This window comes from Myxocyprinus asiaticus, chromosome 15 (genome assembly GCF_019703515.2).
Source record: "Myxocyprinus asiaticus isolate MX2 ecotype Aquarium Trade chromosome 15, UBuf_Myxa_2, whole genome shotgun sequence".
In the NCBI taxonomy this organism is placed as follows: Eukaryota; Metazoa; Chordata; class Actinopteri; order Cypriniformes; family Catostomidae; genus Myxocyprinus; species Myxocyprinus asiaticus.
Genome location: NC_059358.1, coordinates 1,916,109 through 1,934,111, shown reverse-complemented (window position 1 = coordinate 1,934,111; position 18,003 = coordinate 1,916,109). Strand labels below are relative to the sequence as shown.

The following is an 18,003-nucleotide window of genomic DNA, read 5'->3' as shown; positions in this document are numbered from 1 at the left end:
CATCATGGCCCGGCCACACCCTCCTCCTCGTCACATATACCATTAAAAGTTACTTTGAAAAACTGTGTGCAAATCTTGCATCACTTGTCATTCTTTTCAGTGTACTAGAGTATATACAGCGATCAGCCACAACATTAAAAGCACCTGCCTAATATTGTGTAGGTCCCCCTCGTGCCACCAAAACAGCGCCAACCTGCATCTCAGAGATGATATTCTTCTCAGCACAATTGTACAGAGTGGTTATCTGAGTTACCGTAGACTTTGTCAGTTCAAACCATTCTGGCCATTCTCTGTTGACCTCTCTCATCAACAAGGTGTTTCCATCCACAGAACTGCCGCTCACTGGATGTTTTTTGTTTTTGGCACCATTCAGAGTAAATTCTAGAGACTGTTGTGTGTGAAAATCCCAGAAATACTCAAACCAGCCTGTCTGGCACCAACAATCATGCCACGGTCCAAATCACTGAGATCACATTTTTTCCCCATTCTGATGGTTGATGTGAACATTAACTGAAGCTCCTGACCCGTATCTGCATGATTTTATGCACTGCACTGCTGCCACATGATTGGCTGATTAGATAATCACATGGATGATTGTTGGTGCCAGATGGGCTGGTTTGAGTATTTCTGGGATTTTCACATCGTTTAGTCCTAGTCTTTACCATAGTAAGAAGATAACTTTGCTGGTTTGTTGTGTTATAGGTCTCTCTGAAGAGGGTGTACGGTCCAGCTCGAGGAGATGCAGTAACAGTGGTGATGAACTTCTGCCTCCCAAACCCTCCAATAGACCATCAGTCTGTCCTGCCCCGTCCACAGCACTCTCTACTGTCTGTACCCCGTCACTGCCCTCACTGATGACACAGGTCAACCAGGAACTCCTGACCTCTAGTGCGATCACGCTACCTGGTACGTGATGGGGGGGCCACATCTTTCAGCAGAACCAAATAAAAAGACGCTTAATGATATGAGTGAATTTGATTCCACTTCCAAACTTGTATGCTGTTTTTAAGAATCGCTGCTTTACAAAGGCAGTTTATAGTGACCATGTCCGTCAAGCTCAAAAAAGGACAAAAAGTGTTGTAAAAGAAGTCCATATGACTCACGCTCTGTATTCCTTGTCTTCCCTACGATGGCTTTTTATGAGAAACAGACCCAAGGCTCTCAAATCTCATTCGCAATGATGTCAAGATCCAAAACCGGCACTTTTGACTTGTCACTGCAGGTTTGACGTCTAGTATTATATTGGGACGTGGGGTAATGGAATAATTGACTGGAAATGTTATTTTTAACGCAGTGCATGTTCCAGCGCTGGTCAAGAACACAACGGCGTTTACCTTCTATAAAACGGGCAGTAAAAAGGGGCATACTAATCCAGTGCGAACTGAGATAAATATTACACAGTCCCCTGTGAGAAAGGAGTTTTCCCGGTTTTTCGCTCAGAGTTTTAGCCCTCATCCAGTTGCACCCTTTTTGCTTCGACTCCATGCATGTCTAATGTTGGATTGCCATCAGGAACGATGTTGAAACTAGATTACGTACAATGTACAGGGCTGTTTCGAAATTCGGACATCTTGGCAATTTGTTGCCGATAAATACTTATCCCGTGCAAACTGACAGAATACATTAAGGATGTCCGCAGTAACAATATGTTCGAATCCCATCTGAATATGGTGTTTGACACTAAAACACCTGTGCGTCTAAACCGAGCGCGACGGTATTGAAAATGAGATTTTAGAGCTTCGATGGAGGGGAATACTCACCATGAATAATGGCCTAAATTTCTGTCTGTTCCACAAACAAAGCTATCGAATGGACTGCTTTTATTATTCGTTTAAGTTACGTCTTTTTTTAACTTAACAGATGCAGTGAAGGAACTATGAACTGTTTATGCATGGACCGATGTTTCAAAATGAACAGAAATCATGTCGGGTTGGAATGACAAGAGTGAATAAATGACAGAATTTTCATTTTTGGCTGAACACTTCATTAATATACATTATAAAACAAAGTTTTGCAGTTTTGACTGATCAGGTTACTCGTCTAACTTTACCAACCCCTGTCTCACCCCACCACAGGTAACCAAGACCGCAGTGGGAGAGCAGTGCTGCAGGTGTGCACTAGAAATCAGGTGTGGACGGACACATGTTGCACTGTGAATGAGATCACTGGGCTGCTGTGCTACTACTGCAACAGACTGCGGTGAGAAACGCATTCACACTCTGCTCGTTTAGCTACTTGTTAGAATGCTGTCTCACACTTCCTGTGCACGTATCTCACAATCTCAGCACCATCTTTGTGGCCAAACCAGTGGGTACACCGCTCACTCACTCAACATGGAATGTCTTCGCTGTTGGTGCACTATGTTAAAGCGTGACATGTTCTGACGCAGTCCTATATGCTGCAGAGGGTGTTAACCGAAAGGCAGACTTGTTTAACTGAACGTCCTCTCTTGTTTTCAGGAAGGAGGAACGTGATCTGGGTTTGACAGTTGTCGTTGACAGTCGCAGGCAGCCTATCGCTTTGAACCTTTTATATGCGCTGTCTCAGTTTCAGGTGAGACGACACGCTCTCTGAGTACACATCATTCATCAAGTCATGTGTCTGTGACAGGTGCCAGTCCCTGGCTGCATAAAGCACCTTAAGTGTAATTTTCCCTTAAGAAGTTTCCCTTAAACTTTAGGGTGTTGCAGGAAATAGATACTTAGTGTTACATAAGGCATTTTATAGGTAAAACATCACAATCCCTTTCGATTTCGCTCAAGTATTTATTTTTTTCCTTAAGTTCGCCCTTAAACCATTGAATCGATTAAATTCAAGGATTGCATCTAAGATACAAATGGAAATTCGTCCGTGTATCCTCCAAAAAATTAGTTTGAAAAAATATTTATGCAGTAATCATAAACATGATTGGTGCATCCTGAAAAGTGCTGTGAAAACTAACATGTGACAAGTGAAAACGCCATTTATGCGCTGCTTCAGAAGAGGTCGTACAATAATTTACACATTAATATTGATACTGAGAAACTTTAATAGTCTTTATAATATGTTTTTATGTTAATTTTAAAGTTAAAGTTTTTTTTTACGTGGTAAAATTGCCCAAGTGTCGGTCGGGACAATTTCCGAGCTTCTGAAAGTTGGCAAAGACATGTCGTGTCCATGGTAACAGTAACATTTTATTACAGTAAAATCTCACTCACTGTAGTAAATCCCTTAACGGATTCCCTTTCCCGTAAGTGCATAAGGGATTATATGCAACACTCTCAAGTCATTCCTTCAGGTAAGGGGAAATCATGCTTTAAGTGTTATATGCAGCCGGGCACTGGCCCTCATTCTTCTAAAGTGTTCACTTACAAGCACACACCCTGCGGTTGAATTCTAATATTAACTCCTTGATTAACCACAGAACTTCTGGGACAGCACTGGTATAGACACTGTCAAGACAGTGACTGCTCATGACACAAACAGAACCATTCTGACAAGGTAGTTATTTTGTGTTAGTTAGTTAGTTAGATAGCTAATTAGTTAAATGGCATTAATGAGTTTTCATTATTAATTATTTAACTGAAATAGTTAGTTAGTTAGTTAATTAAATGGCATGAATTAGTTTTAATTATTAATTATTTAACTAAAAGAGTTAGTTAGTTATTTAGTTAGTTAAATAAATGGCAATGATTTGTTTTCACCTTTAATTAGTTAACCTAAATAGTTAGTTATTTTGTGTTAGTTAGTTAGTTAGTTAGTTAGTTAAATGAACGGCAATGATTTGTTTTCACCTTTAATTAGTTAACTAAAATAGTTAGTTATTTTGTGTTAGTTAGATAGCTAATTAGTTAAATGGCATTGAGTTTTCATTATTAATTATTTAACTAAAATAGTTAGTTAGTTAGTTAAATGAATGGCAATAATTTGTTTTCACCTTTAATTAGTTAACTAAAATAGTTAGTTATTTTGTGGGTTAGTTAGTTAGCTAATTAGTTAAACTGCATTAATTAGTGTTAATTATTAATTATTTAACTAAAATAGTTAGTTAGTTAGTTAAATGAATGGCAATGATTTATTTTCACCTTTAATTAGTTTACTAAAATAGTTAGTTATTTTGTGTTAGTTAGTTAATTAGATAGCTAATTAGTTAAATAAATGGCATTAATGAGTTTTCATTATTAATTATTTAACTAAAATAGTTAGTTAGTTAGTTAAATGAATGGCAATAATTTGTTTTCACCTTTAATTAGTTAACTAAAATAGTTAGTTATTTTGTGGGTTAGTTAGTTAGTTAGCTAATTAGTTAAACGGTATTAATTAGTGTTAATTATTAATTATTTAACTAAAATAGTTAGTTAGTTAGTTAGTTAAATGAACGGCAATGATTTGTTTTCACCTTTAATTATTTAACTAAAAAAGTTAGTTAGTTAGCTAATTAAATGGCATTAATTTGTTTGAATTATTAATTATTTAACTAAAATAGTTAGTTAGTTATTTAGTTAGTTAAATGAATGGCAATGATTTGTTTTCACCTTTAATTAGTTAACCTAAATAGTTAGTTATATTGTGTTAGTTAGTTAGTTAGTTAGTTAGTTAGTTAAATTAACAGCAATGATTTGTTTTCAAATATAATTATTCAACTGAAATAGTTAGTTAGTTAGTCAGTCAGTCAGTCAGTCAGTCAGTTAGTTAGTTAGTTAAATGGCATTAATTAGTTTTCATTATTAATTATTTAACTGAAATAGTTAGTTAGTTAGTCAGTCAGTCAGTCAGTCAGTCAGTTAGTTAGTTAGTTAAACGAACTGCATTAATTAGTTTCATTATCATTTATTTAACGGAAAAAGTTAGTTAGCTAGCTAAATTACCTAAATTAATTTTAGTAAGTAGTCCATAAGTTAAATTAAGTAATTTTTATTAGTTAGTTAGCTAAATGAAGTGCATTTAAATTAGTTTAATGAACTGCATTAATGAGTTTAAATGAATACATTAATTAGTTAATTACTTAAATTGTTAGCTATATTAACTAAACTGATTATAGTTAGTAGTTCAGTAGTTAAATTACTTATTTTTTATTAGTTAGTTAGCTAAATTAAAGTTAGCTAAATTAAGTAAATGTTATTTAGATAAATTAACTGCAATAATTGTATTTAGTTAATTAGTGAAGCGAATTATAATTACTTGGTTCGCTAAATTAACGTAATTTTAATTAGTTAGCTAAATTAAATATATTTAATTAGTAAGCTAAATTAAGTAAATGATAGTTAAATGAACTGCATTAATTATTTTAAATTAAGAAGTTTACTAAAATAGTTAGCTGAAATAAATAGATTTAGATCGTTAGATTAAGTAAATTATAAGTAGTTAGTTAGCTAAATTAACTAAATTAATTTTAATTCTTTAATTTGTTAAGTCAATTATAATTAGTTAATTAGCTAAATTAAGTAAATTTAAATTAGTTAGTTAGTTAACCTTTATTTATTACAAATTTAACAAAACAATAACTTTAATAGTAAATAAATTAACAAAAGCCAAAGAAAATTGGATGCCAAAAGTAATTTAAAGAGGTCACAAAAACAATAACCAAAGGAACTACACTAACACCATAATTTGTATAATTACAGAGCATTTGTATGTGTCCCAGCAAAGATTAGGCTATTTTTGGTTTGGTTGTTTCTGGTTCAGTCTTGTGCTTTTGAATAGTGCATACATGCTAAAATTCATGTGCACTCTTTTGTGTCACTGATGTGAAATATTTGAAGAAAGTCTGTCCTCAGGGCGTTAGACGCACAGGCCTGTGGGAGCTTGTCTCTGAAACCACACTGTGACAACAATGAGTGTAAACCTCACGCACACAATATATGAGAGCAGAGGGGCTTGAAATAGATCTCTTATCTTCAACTAGTGTTTCTTAACATGAGAATATTCTTATTAGCACTTTATTACATGCAATATACTGTATGATCTAATCCATTTAGTCTTTGTATTTATGAATGTGTTTTAGACATGTGTTTTGATATTTATTAATGGCATTTTATTTATTCTCTCCAATCAGTCTTCTGAACCAAATGCACTTTACTCTGTTTTGTTACTCGTGGACAAAGATTCTGCAGTTAAACTAGAGAGAGACTTCACAGTTCCAGTGAGTAAATCAATCTATCTATCTGTCTGTCTGTCTGTCTATCTATCTATCTATCTATCTATCTATCTATCTATCTATCTATCTATCTATCTATCTATCTATCTATCTGTCTGTCTGTCTGTCTTAATCTATCTATCTATCTATCTATCTATCTATCTATCTATCTATCTATCTGTCTGTCTGTCTGTCTGTCTGTCTGTCTATCATCTATCTATCTGTCTATCTGTCTGTCTGTCTGTCTGTCTGCCTGTCATCTGTCTGTCTTTCTATCTATCTATCTATCTATCTGTCTGTCTGTCTGTCTGTCATCTGTCTGTATGTCTGTCTGTCTGTCTGTCTGTCTGTCTATCTATCATCTGTCTGTCTGTCTGTCTGTCATCTGTCTGTATGTCTGTCTGTCTGTCTATCTATCATTTGTCTGTCTGTCTGTCTATCTATCTATCATCTGTCTGTCTGTCTGTCTGTCTTTCTATCTTTCTATCTATCTGTCTGTCTGTCTGTCTGTCTGTCTGTCTGTTTATCATCTGTCTGTATGTCTGTCTGTCTATCTATCATCTGTCTGTCTGTCTGTCTTTTCTATCTATCTATCTGTCTGTATGTCTGTCTGTCTGTCTGTCTTTTCTATCTATCTATCTATCTCTGTCTGTCTGTCTGTCTGTCTATCTGTCTGTCTGTCTGTCATCTGTCTGTATGTCTGTCTGTCTGTCTGTCTGTCTGTCTATCTATCATTTGTCTGTCTGTCTGTCTGTCTGTCTGTCTGTCTGTCTGTCTTTTCTATCTATCTGTCTGTCTGTCATCTGTCTGTATGTCTATCTGTCTGTCTGTCTGTCTATCTATCATTTGTCTGTCTGTCTGTCTATCTATCTATCATCTGTCTGTCTGTCTGTCTGTCTTTCTATCTTTCTATCTATCTGTCTGTCTGTCTGTCTGTCTGTCTGTCTATCTATCATTTGTCTGTCTGTCTGTCTATCTATCTATCATCTGTCTGTCTGTCTGTCTTTCTATCTTTCTATCTATCTGTCTGTCTGTCTGTCTGTCTATCATCTGTCTGTATGTCTGTCTGTCTATCTATCATCTATCTGTCTGTCTATCTATCTGTCTGTCTGTCTGTCTCTATCTATCATTCTTTCTGTCATATGTATCTGTCTGTGTGTCTGTCTGTATCTAACATTCTGTGTTATATATCTGTCTGTCTGTCTGTCTTTAACTATTATTCTTTCTGTTTTATCTGTCTGTCTGTATATCTGTCTATCTGTCTGTCTGTCTATCTGTCTGTCTGTCCCTATATGAACTATATTTCTTCTACAGTGTGAAGTCGTGACGTCTTTGAGAGCTCTGCAGAAACACATTGATTCATCTCAACTCACCAGAGACTTAGAAGGCACCTTCCCATATGACCACAACCACTACATTCACTTTAGACAGGTAAACACTGTGAAAATCACTAGATCGCTAGGTATAAAGGTTTGGTGGAAAACACATTTAAACTGCAAATAATGTGTAAAATTAAGTGTTTTGCCTTTAACTGACAGAAAATCGAACCATTTGCAACTAGCTGCAGCGCGGCAATATCTTCCCTTCAACACTCCATTGACACACTGAACCGCATCGGCAGTCTGGAGACCTCGGAGGTAATTCTGAACCTGTCAGCTGTGTTTCTTGTGAAATATAGAATGTTCAGAGATTCTGGTAACATTCTCTTAACTATTTAGTTATTTACAGTAAGAAATTTCACGATGATGCATTTGGTCATCTAGTTTTAAAACTTTGGAGCACAGAATGAAGTTGACTGTTGTATGTGGTGTTGTAGGAGGTGTCAGAGGTCATAGGTCAGCAGAGGAACCTCATGAAGAACATTCTGGAAGACACGGAACTGAACTGCTTGCGGCTGGAGGGCGGCACGTTTCTGGCACGCATAAGGAAAGACGAGATGTGTGAGAATAAGAATTACAGGTACTGACTTTTGATGACCTCACATTCACATGCTGTTCCCCTTAATCAAAATAAACTGAAAATCACATGCCTACATTTTGAATAACTCTAATTTATTTGCTACAAAACCCATTTTCAATATTAAGTCTTCAGTATAAAAGCTTTCAAGTGATTATTTGGGTGTCAAGATTAATAAATTATGTGATGTGTGTAGGGATGCAGTGGATCTGGTCAGTGCGCTGTATAACCAGGTGGATGAAGAGGTCCATAAACTGGTCATTCTGTCTAATAAATCACTACAGCAGCTGGAGACTCTTCTGGAGCTGCGCTCAACCCAGGAGCAACATGAGGAGGTGAGATATACTGTATAAAATTAAGGTCACAGAAAGAGCAACAGTGAATGCCCACTTTTTCAGCATCCTTGTTTCCGGAAGTATTTTTCCCAGGCATTTCAGAAAATTCTTAAACAAAGATTTCTAGGCCTCGAACCAAACCAACCAGATCTGAGATATACCACAACATCTGATTTGATGCAAAAAAGAAAATGTAAAAAAGTAGTATTTCAAGGAATAAAGACAAATGTACTGACCGTTTTTAAAGGAATTTGGCTATGTACTTCTTTCTAAAAAATATGTTTCTTTATGGACATTTCAACGCTTGAAATGCATATCTTGGGTCTTTAGTGACCGGGGACCTCATTCCACCCCCTGTACCTCTTCCATTTTTTGGAGTTATGCCCACACCTCTTTAGTAGTTAGTATTATTTCGTTTATTACAAGATAAGACAATATCAATACAAATAAACACTATATTTGTGGGCAGTGGTGGCTCAGCGGTTAAGGCTCTGGGTTACTGATCAGAAGGTTGGGGGTTCAAGCCCCAGCACCGCCAAGATGCCACTGTTGGGCCCTTGAGCAAGGCCCTTGACCCTATCTGCTCCAGGGGTGCTGTATCATGGCTGACCCTGTGCTCTGACCCCAGCCTAGCTGGGATATGTGAAAAGAAGAATTTCACTGTATATGTGCAAAATGTATAATGTGTGATAAATAAAAGAAAATTATACAAAATTAAAATTATATCACGTTGATTTTCTGTGCCACAATGATGAATTATCAGCGTTCCATATGCGTGTACATATACATAATATACATGCTATTTCTTACTCAAAGTGGCGCTGTTGTTTCAGTGATTGACTTGATTTACATTTGACATTGATATCTGATGAAAAAGCAACGTGGAAGTAAACTATAGCAAGTTTAACACATGAACAGTATAATTTGGCTATTGTAATTTGGGTGTACTACTGAAATTATTTAAGTTGTACATAAGAAAATACATACAGTATGTGTAGCTCAGTATGTGTCTTGACACTATCTGGGCATTTTGTAGGTCCAATTGTGATAGATATACCTGCCGGCTCTGGCGTTTGGCGAAACACCCATGCATTTAAGGGTTAAATCAAACTTTTACTGGAACCCTGCTGCAGCTGTTTTTTTTTTGTTTGTTTTTTTTTTTACTGATAAAATTATGATTTCTGGATAAACTATGGCCTGATATTATTCTTTCTTGTGTTTTGTAATGTCTCCTCAGGTTAAGAGGTGGTTTTGTGTGGAGAGTGAAAAACATTTGGCTCCGCTGGACTCCTACGGTCTCACTTTGAGCTCCATTCAGGACATGAGACAGAATCTGGTCCAGTTTATGGAGGAGTCCACAGTACGTGTCCATATGTTCTCTAGACTTTCATCTAGGTCTTCTAATGTTTGAATGTTAAATCATTGGAAAAATTAACCAGATATTATGGTGTTTATTTTGTTCCTGTAGGAGCAGCAGAAGAAAGCTGCAGTGTTAATGCGAGACTCTAAAGCCACGTCCAGTTCGTCTCTTCTAGAGTTCAAACAGAACATTAACTCTGTCCTTCAGCGCAGCGACAGACGCAAGAATGAACTGGACATCCTGCTGAACCTCTACGAGTTCTACGAATCGGTAAAGAATTGCTTCATATGGATCAACAGATAAAACACTGAAAGGGAAAATGCTGCATTAAGCAAAAACATTTGCAGCCAATCAAAACGTATTGATATGTTAGTTATCTTGTATTACGAATTGATTACTAATATTGGGATTATATTCATACTCTATAGCCAGAGGGGAACTGGCTCACCCTGCTGAACCTGGTTTCCCCCAAGGTTATTTTTTCCATTAACTTACATCTTATAGAGTTTGGTTTTCCTTGCCACAATCACCTTTGGCTTGCTCACTGGGGGCCTAAAGACAGTAACATTTATGGCATGATTTTCAATCACGTTATTCACTTAAACTGACATTTCTGTTACAGCTTAATTTTCTGTAAAGCTGTTTTGAAACTATGTGTGTTGTTAAAAGCTTTTGATTTGATTTGACTTGACTTGATAATACCAGGGTTCCCACTGTGATGGAAACCCTTGTAATATTAGGGAATTTTATAATTGTGTTTTCCAGGCCTGGAAAAGTCGCTGAAATTAATAAAAGTCTCATTTTTATTTTTTTTATTTTAATTTTACCCCCTTTTCTCCCAATTTGGAATCCCCAATTCCCACTACTTAGTAGGTCCTCCTGGTGGTGCGGTTACTCACCTCAATCCGGGTGGCGGAGGACAAGTCTCAGTTGCCTCCGCTTCTGAGACCGTCAATCCGCGCATCTTATCACGTGACTCGATGTGCATGACACCGCGGAGACTCACAGCATGTGGAGGCTCATGCTACTCTCCACGATCCACGCACAACTTACCACACGCCCCATTGAGAGCGAGAACCACTAATCACGACCACGAGGAGGTTACCCCATGTGACTCTACCCTCCCTAGCAACTGGGCCAATTTGGTTGCTTAGGAGACCTGGCTGGAGTCACTCAGCACGCCCTGGATTCGAACTTGTGACTCCAGTGGTGATAGGCAGTGTCAATACTCGCTGAGATACCCAGGACCCCTAAAAGTCTCATTTCTAAAATGTATATATTTTTCTGATTGTGTTCAGCTCTAAAATATTTCATCAGCTAAATATAGCCCTTACATTGAATAAAACTTGCTCCAATTTGTGATTGAATTGCTCATTTGAGTGGGTTCCATTCAGTGAGTCATTCTTAATGATTCATTTGCGAATCAGTCTGAATTTTACTCATTTTTAAAAATCCTTATCTGTAAAACAGCGATGTGCAGCTGAATTTTGGACCGATGAGATTTTAATGTGGGCGATGCTACCAAGCGATCAGTTCAATCTATCTAGCATAATGTTGATTACCACGAAAACTATTCATCCTTTTCTTAAAAAAAAAAAAAAAAAGAAGCAAAAATATGGGTTTGGGTTTAAATGCAGAAATGTGAAGCTTTAATTTTATAAAAGCACTTACATTAATTTAGTTAAAACTCATGTATTATTTGAGCTATAAAGTTGTTTAAATCGTTATTTTTACTGTCGTTTTAGGATTTGTTGACATATCATCATGGCATGAAGTTGTAAAATTGTCTAACTTTCCACAGATGTGGTTAGTAAGTGATTTTATGACAGTAAAATCATGTTAACACACATATTGTTTATGTCTTGTGTCTATACTTTTGAAACAGTGAGTATTTTAATGTTTACAGATTGACCCCATTGACTTCCATTGTAAGTGTCTCACTGGAACACACATTTGTGCTTTTTTTAAAGAAAAGGACGGACGAGTCAACATGTAGTTTTGTAGTTATCAACATTATGCCGCAAATGCTGTCGATTGAGCTTAACTTGTATTTAAACCGGAATATTCCTTTGTCATTTTATTGGAAATTCAGTTTGGAGCGTCCTTACACTGAAAACGCTAATAAGTTGACTCCACTCAAATGATTTGAGTAAACTGTTTCCCTCAATTTAATCGAGTAATGGCGTCTCCAAAACTTGTGTAATTAAGTTCATGTAACTTGGTGATCATATAGAGTGTAACTAGATGAAAGTAGATTTAAAGGGATAGTTCACCCAAAAATGAAAATTCTCTCATCATTTACTCACCCTCATGCCATTCCAGATGTGCATGACTTTCTTTCTTCTACAGAACACAAATGAATATTTTTAGAAGAATATTTCAGCTCTGTAGGTCCATACAATGCAAGTGAATGGTAGCCAAAATTTTTGAAGCTCCAAAAAGCACATAAAGGCAGCATAAAAGTAATACAGTGGTTTAATCCATGTCTTCATAAGTGATATGATAGGTGTGGGTGAGAAACAGATCAATATTTAAGTCCTTTTTCACTATAAAAGTCAATCTCCACTTTAACTTTCACATTTCTTGTTCTTAACTGGCTTTAAAATGTATGTATTTTTAGATATCTTGTATTTTCTTTATCCTTTTTATGTAAAGCACTTTGAATTGCCATTGTGTATGAAATGTGCTTTATAAATAAACTTGCCTTGCCTTCTTGTGTTTTTAGTGATTCACATTATTTATGCATATCGCCCCCTACTGGGAAGGGAGAAGAATGTTCTAGCAAAAAAGACTTAAATATTGATCTGTTTCTCACCCACACATGTCATATCGCTTCTGAAGACATGGATTAAACCACTGGAGTCTTATGGATTAATTTTATGCTGACTTTATGTGCTTTTTTGAGCGTCAACATTTTGCATTGTGTGGATCTACAGAGCTGAAATACTCTTCTAAAAATCATAATTTGTGTTCTGCAGAAGAAAGTAAGTCATACACATCTGGGATGGCATGAGGGCGAGTAAATGATGAGAGAATTTTCATCTCAGATTTGCTCTTTAAATGTTGTGTTTTCTACTTAATAATTACTTATTAGTAGTGACATCATACGAAACATCTATTCGCAACAAAACAATATAAATAATACTACATAAGAGCTAAAACATCTGTGAATTCTTAATAACAACTATTTAAATGCCCTCATATGTTCTCTTTGACGAATAATTCAAACACAAGGCATTGTGGGTATTACCCATAGCCTCAGTTTTGTACTCAATAGTTTGAGTTATTAACATTTAAACTCTATTGATTTTTAAAGAAGTTCAAGGAACAGAGATTTTTGAGTTATGAACCCAAAGCCATTTTTAATTAAGACAACTTGATTTTTCCAGTAATGATGACAACATTAGGGTTTACAGGGTACTGCATGGCTATCATGATTGTGCTCCCTTCGAAGTGCACTCTAAAGGCGTCATTTATGCTGTTTGGAACGGCGGGTATAACTGGTAGAGCATGGCGCTATAGCAGAACCACAGTCGTGGTTTTGGTTTCCAGTAAACACATAAACTGATAAAATGTAGAACTTGAATGCGCTGTAAGTTACTTTGGATAAAAGTGTCTGCCAAATTCACAAACATAAATAGTAACCGGTTAAAATATCTCTCATGCAGGCAAACCAGTGGATAGTCCATTGCCAGGATTATTTCAGCCAGTTGAGGGTGGACGATAATGTGGTCAGTTGCACGCCTGCGGCGCTTCACATTCTGCAGGACTTCCACAGTGAGGCCTCAAAGTTCTCTTTGGAAAACTTCAGCTCGCTCAACCAGATGGTTTTAAACCTCAGCAGTCCACGAGAGCTGCAGCAGTGGACAACCGTTTGGCAAAAATTCCAACAAACCAAACAGCAACTGGAGGAGATACTGGCCAAAGCTACAGCTGCACCACTGACCCCCACAGAGTCCACTTCCAGCCCCCCAGAGAAGTTCGATAAACCTGCAGTGACCCAAAACGGAGGAGACCCCCTTCCTGCACTGAACTCTCACAGCACGCTGTCTTTCGAATATGATGACGCAAAGCCCGACTCGGCAGGCCCCTTCTCCAAAACCCAACTCCCTTTCCCGTTTCCCCCAGAGAGTGGAAAACTCTCGCCATCCCTGTTTGACGACACCGACAGCGACTGCACCATCGATTCGTCCATCTCGTGCCACTCGGAGCCACTGCATTCCCCAGCTACACACCATCGCAAGCAGCCACTCAAAAAGATCATGAAGAAGACGATGAGCTACGAGCCGATGGCACGAGACAAGGCTCACGTGGATGCCGGTCATCACGGGTACACGGGCGTCTACATCAAAGGACTGGAGGTCACCAACAACATGTGTGTGGAGAAGAAACTGCAGTGGGCAGACGTGAAGGGTCCAGCGCTGGGGCGCAGTCGCAGTATGTCCTCTCCGTCCAGAGTCCACTGCAGACACAGTGACGGAGACATAAAGAGACTCAGCAGGTGAGGGGACAAGTGTGGGATTTAGTGCTGTTATGAGGCCTTTTTTTGATCTGGTTATTTGAGTCCAAAAATAATGGAATTTTATGCAAAACAGAAATGTCATGAAATGCACGTTCAGTGTAGTAGTGCATATGCAAATGCTCCAAACGAAAATATAAAGTGAACACAGCAACAAAAAACAAAAAGAAGTAAAAGTATTTAAACATGCCTAAAACAAGATACATTTACTCGAGAAGTAAAAGAACATAAGATATTAAGTCGTCTTTTTTTTTTTTTTAGAGAAATCTAACAAATTTAGCGATGTTTATGCTTAAAACAAGTGATTATTTGCCAATGGGGTAAGAAAAATAAACTTGTTTTCTCTTTAAATTAAGTCTATTTTTATTACGCCATTGGCACAATCTTTTCTCCTGTTTTAAAGGAATATTCCGTGTTTAATACAAGTTAAGCTCAATCGACAGCATTTGTGGCATAATGATGATTACCACTAAATTCATTTCGACTCGTTCCTCCTTTTCTGTGTTCCAGTGAGGCACTTACAATGGAAGTCAATGGGGCAGAAATGTGAAGCTTTAATTTTATAAAAGCACTTACATTAATTTAGTTAAAACTCATGTATTATTTGAGCTATAAAGTTGTTTAAATCGTCATTTGTACTGTCGTTTTAGGATTTGTTGACATATCATCATGGCATGAAGTTGTAAAATTGTCTGTCTTTCCACAGATGTGGTTAGAAAGTGATTTTATGACAGTAAAATCATATTAACACACATATTGTTTATGTCTTGTGTCTATACTTTTGAAACAGTGAGTATTTTAATGTTTACAGATTGACCCCATTGACTTCCATTGTAAGTGTCTCACTGGAACACACATTTGTGCTTTTTTAAAGAAAAGGACGGACGAGTCAACATGTAGTTTTGTAGTTATCAACATTATGCCGCAAATGCTGTCGATTGAGCTTAACTTGTATTTAAACCGGAATATTCCTTTGTCATTTTATTGGAAATTCAGTTTGGAGCGTCCTTACACTGAAAACGCTAATAAGTTGACTCCACTCAAATGATTTGAGTAAACTGTTTCCCTCAATTTAATCGAGTAATGGCGTCTCCAAAACTTGTGTAATTAAGTTCATGTAACTTGGTGATCATATAGAGTGTAACTAGATGAAAGTAGATTTAAAGGGATAGTTCACCCAAAAATTTTAATTCTATCATCATTTACTCACCCTCATGCCATTCCAGATGTGCATGACTTTCTTTTTTCTGCAGAACACAAATGAAGATTTTTAGAAGAATATTTCAGCTCTGTAGGTCCATACAATGCAAGTGAATGGTAGCCAACATTTTTGAAGCTCCAAAAAGCACATAAAGGCAGCATAAAAGTAATACAGTGGTAGGAGGGACGAGTCGAAATTATTATTTATTTATTTTTTATTAATCGAGAATTTCTCAGAAAACAAGACTTAATATTTTATGCTGTTTTGCTTCTCAAGTAAATGTACTGTAACTTGTTTTAAGCATGTTTATTTATTTATAAATGTTTTATTTTCTCCCCAATTTGGAATGCCCAATGCGCTCTAAGTCCTCGTGGTGGCGTAGTGACTCGCCTCAATCCGGGTGGTGGAGGACGAATCTCAGTTGCCTCCGCGTCTGAGACTGTCAATCCGCGCATCTTATCACGTGACTTGTTGTGTGCGTTACCACGGAGACATAGTGTGTGTGGAGGCTTCACGCTATTTTCCACGGCATCCACGCACAACTCACCACACGCCCCACCGAGAGCGAGAACCACATTATAGCGACCACGAGGAGGTGACCCCATGTGACTCTACCCTCCCTAGCAACCGGGCCAATTTGGTTGCTTGGGAGACCTGGATGAGTCAGTCAGCACATCCTGGATTCGAACTCGTGACTCCAGGTGTGGTAGTCCGCGTCAATACTCGCTGAGCTACCCAGGCCCCCGTTTTAAGCATGTTTATATCATTAAACAGAAATACAGAGTAGAAAAATTCTTTTTTGCAGTGTTTACTTTATACTGTATTTTCAACAACAACAAAAAAGACCATATGAATGGAAAGTGGACCAATAGCATAAATATTTTCAACAAATATTGAGCAAATGCAATCATATTTGTACTCAGTATTTTTGTCTTGTTTTCCAGTAAAGATATCTAAACATCCTTAAAACAAGACAGTTTGACATAAGTCTTGTTTTCAGAGACACGTGGAATGATTTAGTAAAGTTTATTCTTAAAATAAAAAAATAAACTTAATTCAAAGGAACAAAAAGTTTATTTTCCTTAGCCCATTGGCAAATAGTCTTTTTTTTGTTTTAAGCATAAATCTCACAAAATGTTTTTACATTTCTCTGAACACAAGATTTCATATCTGATGTCAATTTGTTTCTCCAATAAAAATGTATTGTATTAAAGGAATATCCGGGTTCAATACAAGTTAAGCTCAATCGACAGCATTTGACTCGTCCCTTGATTATTTAAAAAAGCACAAATGTGTGTTCCAGTGAGTCACTTACAATGGAAGTCAATGGGGTCAATCTGTAAACATTAAAATACTCACTGTTTCAAAAGTATAGACACAAGACGCAAACAATATGTGTGTTAACATGATTTTACTGTGATTAAATCACATACTACCATATCTGTGTAAAGTTATATCCAATTTTACAACTTCATCGCCATGGCGATATAACACCGTAAACCCTAAAAAGATGACTTAAACCATTTTACAGCTCAAATAATACATGAGTTTTAACAGTAGAATTAATGTAAGTGCTTTTATAAAATTATAAGCGTCACATTTCTGCCTTTAAACCCTCCAAAATATTGACCCCATTGACTTCCATTGTAAGCGACTCACTGGAACACAGATAAAAAATTAAAAAAATGAGGGACGAGTCGAAATAAATTGCTACAAATGCTGTCCATTTGAATTATACCCGGAATATTCCTTTAAGAATTTTTTACAAATTTTACTGGAAAACTAGTCAAAAACATTGATTAAGAAAAAAAAATTCAATCATTGATATCAAAGGTCCTCCTTCATGCAAACTGAAGGCTTGTGGGTTTAATGGACCACCGAGAAGAATTTAGGAAACAAATTGACTGCATAACAATCGTCTGATTTTCAATTTAACATCAACAACATTTATCATTTAATAATAATATGCTTGAACCACACTGTGTGACGTTTGCAGTAAAATCCAGCACATTATGGATGAGATGATCTCCACAGAGCGAGAGTACACGCGCTCTCTCAGCTACATCATCGAGCATTATTTCCCTGAGATGGAGCGCTTGGATCTGCCACAGGACCTGAGAGGGAAACGCAGTATTATCTTTGGGAATCTGGAGAAGCTGTGTGACTTTCACAGTCAGTTCTTCCTGAAAGATCTGGAGAGCTGCGCACACTCGCCTCTGTCCATCAGCAGCTGCTTCTTGAGACATGTGAGTTATATTTCAAACAATACAGAAATACAAGTTAAGCTTGAGTGAGTTTGTAATTGCGTGCATTGTGGAAGTTACAGTCCTTTAGCAGAGTTGCACACAGGCATATTGATTTAAAACGTGTGTGTTTTTCCACTGGTTCACAGGAGGAACAGTTTGGAATGTACGCGCTGTATAGTAAAAACAAGCCACGCTCGGATGCTTTGCTAACAAGCCACGGAAACAGTTTCTTCAAGGTGAGGTTCTTAGGCATGGAGAGGCTCTTCTGAAG

The 18,003-nt window shown here is 37.0% G+C and overlaps 2 protein-coding genes across 3 annotated transcripts in view; one reads left to right on the top strand and one right to left on the bottom strand.

Annotated features, from left to right (window-relative positions):
• Nucleotides 1-18,003, bottom strand: part of LOC127453218 (E3 ubiquitin-protein ligase znrf2-like) — a 425,349-nt gene that overhangs the window by 26,564 nt on the left and 380,782 nt on the right. The window lies entirely within an intron of this gene.
• Nucleotides 1-18,003, top strand: part of zgc:158766 (uncharacterized protein LOC100009641 homolog) — a 78,430-nt gene that overhangs the window by 37,083 nt on the left and 23,344 nt on the right. For both annotated transcript variants that reach the window (XM_051719121.1, XM_051719119.1), the window contains 13 exons: nt 703-906; nt 2,076-2,199; nt 2,460-2,553; nt 6,035-6,121; nt 7,430-7,546; nt 7,654-7,752; nt 7,932-8,074; nt 8,268-8,406; nt 9,644-9,766; nt 9,875-10,036; nt 13,435-14,267; nt 17,483-17,732; nt 17,879-17,968. In XM_051719121.1, the coding sequence (XP_051575081.1) occupies nt 703-906; nt 2,076-2,199; nt 2,460-2,553; nt 6,035-6,121; nt 7,430-7,546; nt 7,654-7,752; nt 7,932-8,074; nt 8,268-8,406; nt 9,644-9,766; nt 9,875-10,036; nt 13,435-14,267; nt 17,483-17,732; nt 17,879-17,968 (2,465 nt within the window). The remainder of the gene's footprint in view (nt 1-702; nt 907-2,075; nt 2,200-2,459; nt 2,554-6,034; nt 6,122-7,429; nt 7,547-7,653; nt 7,753-7,931; nt 8,075-8,267; nt 8,407-9,643; nt 9,767-9,874; nt 10,037-13,434; nt 14,268-17,482; nt 17,733-17,878; nt 17,969-18,003) is intronic.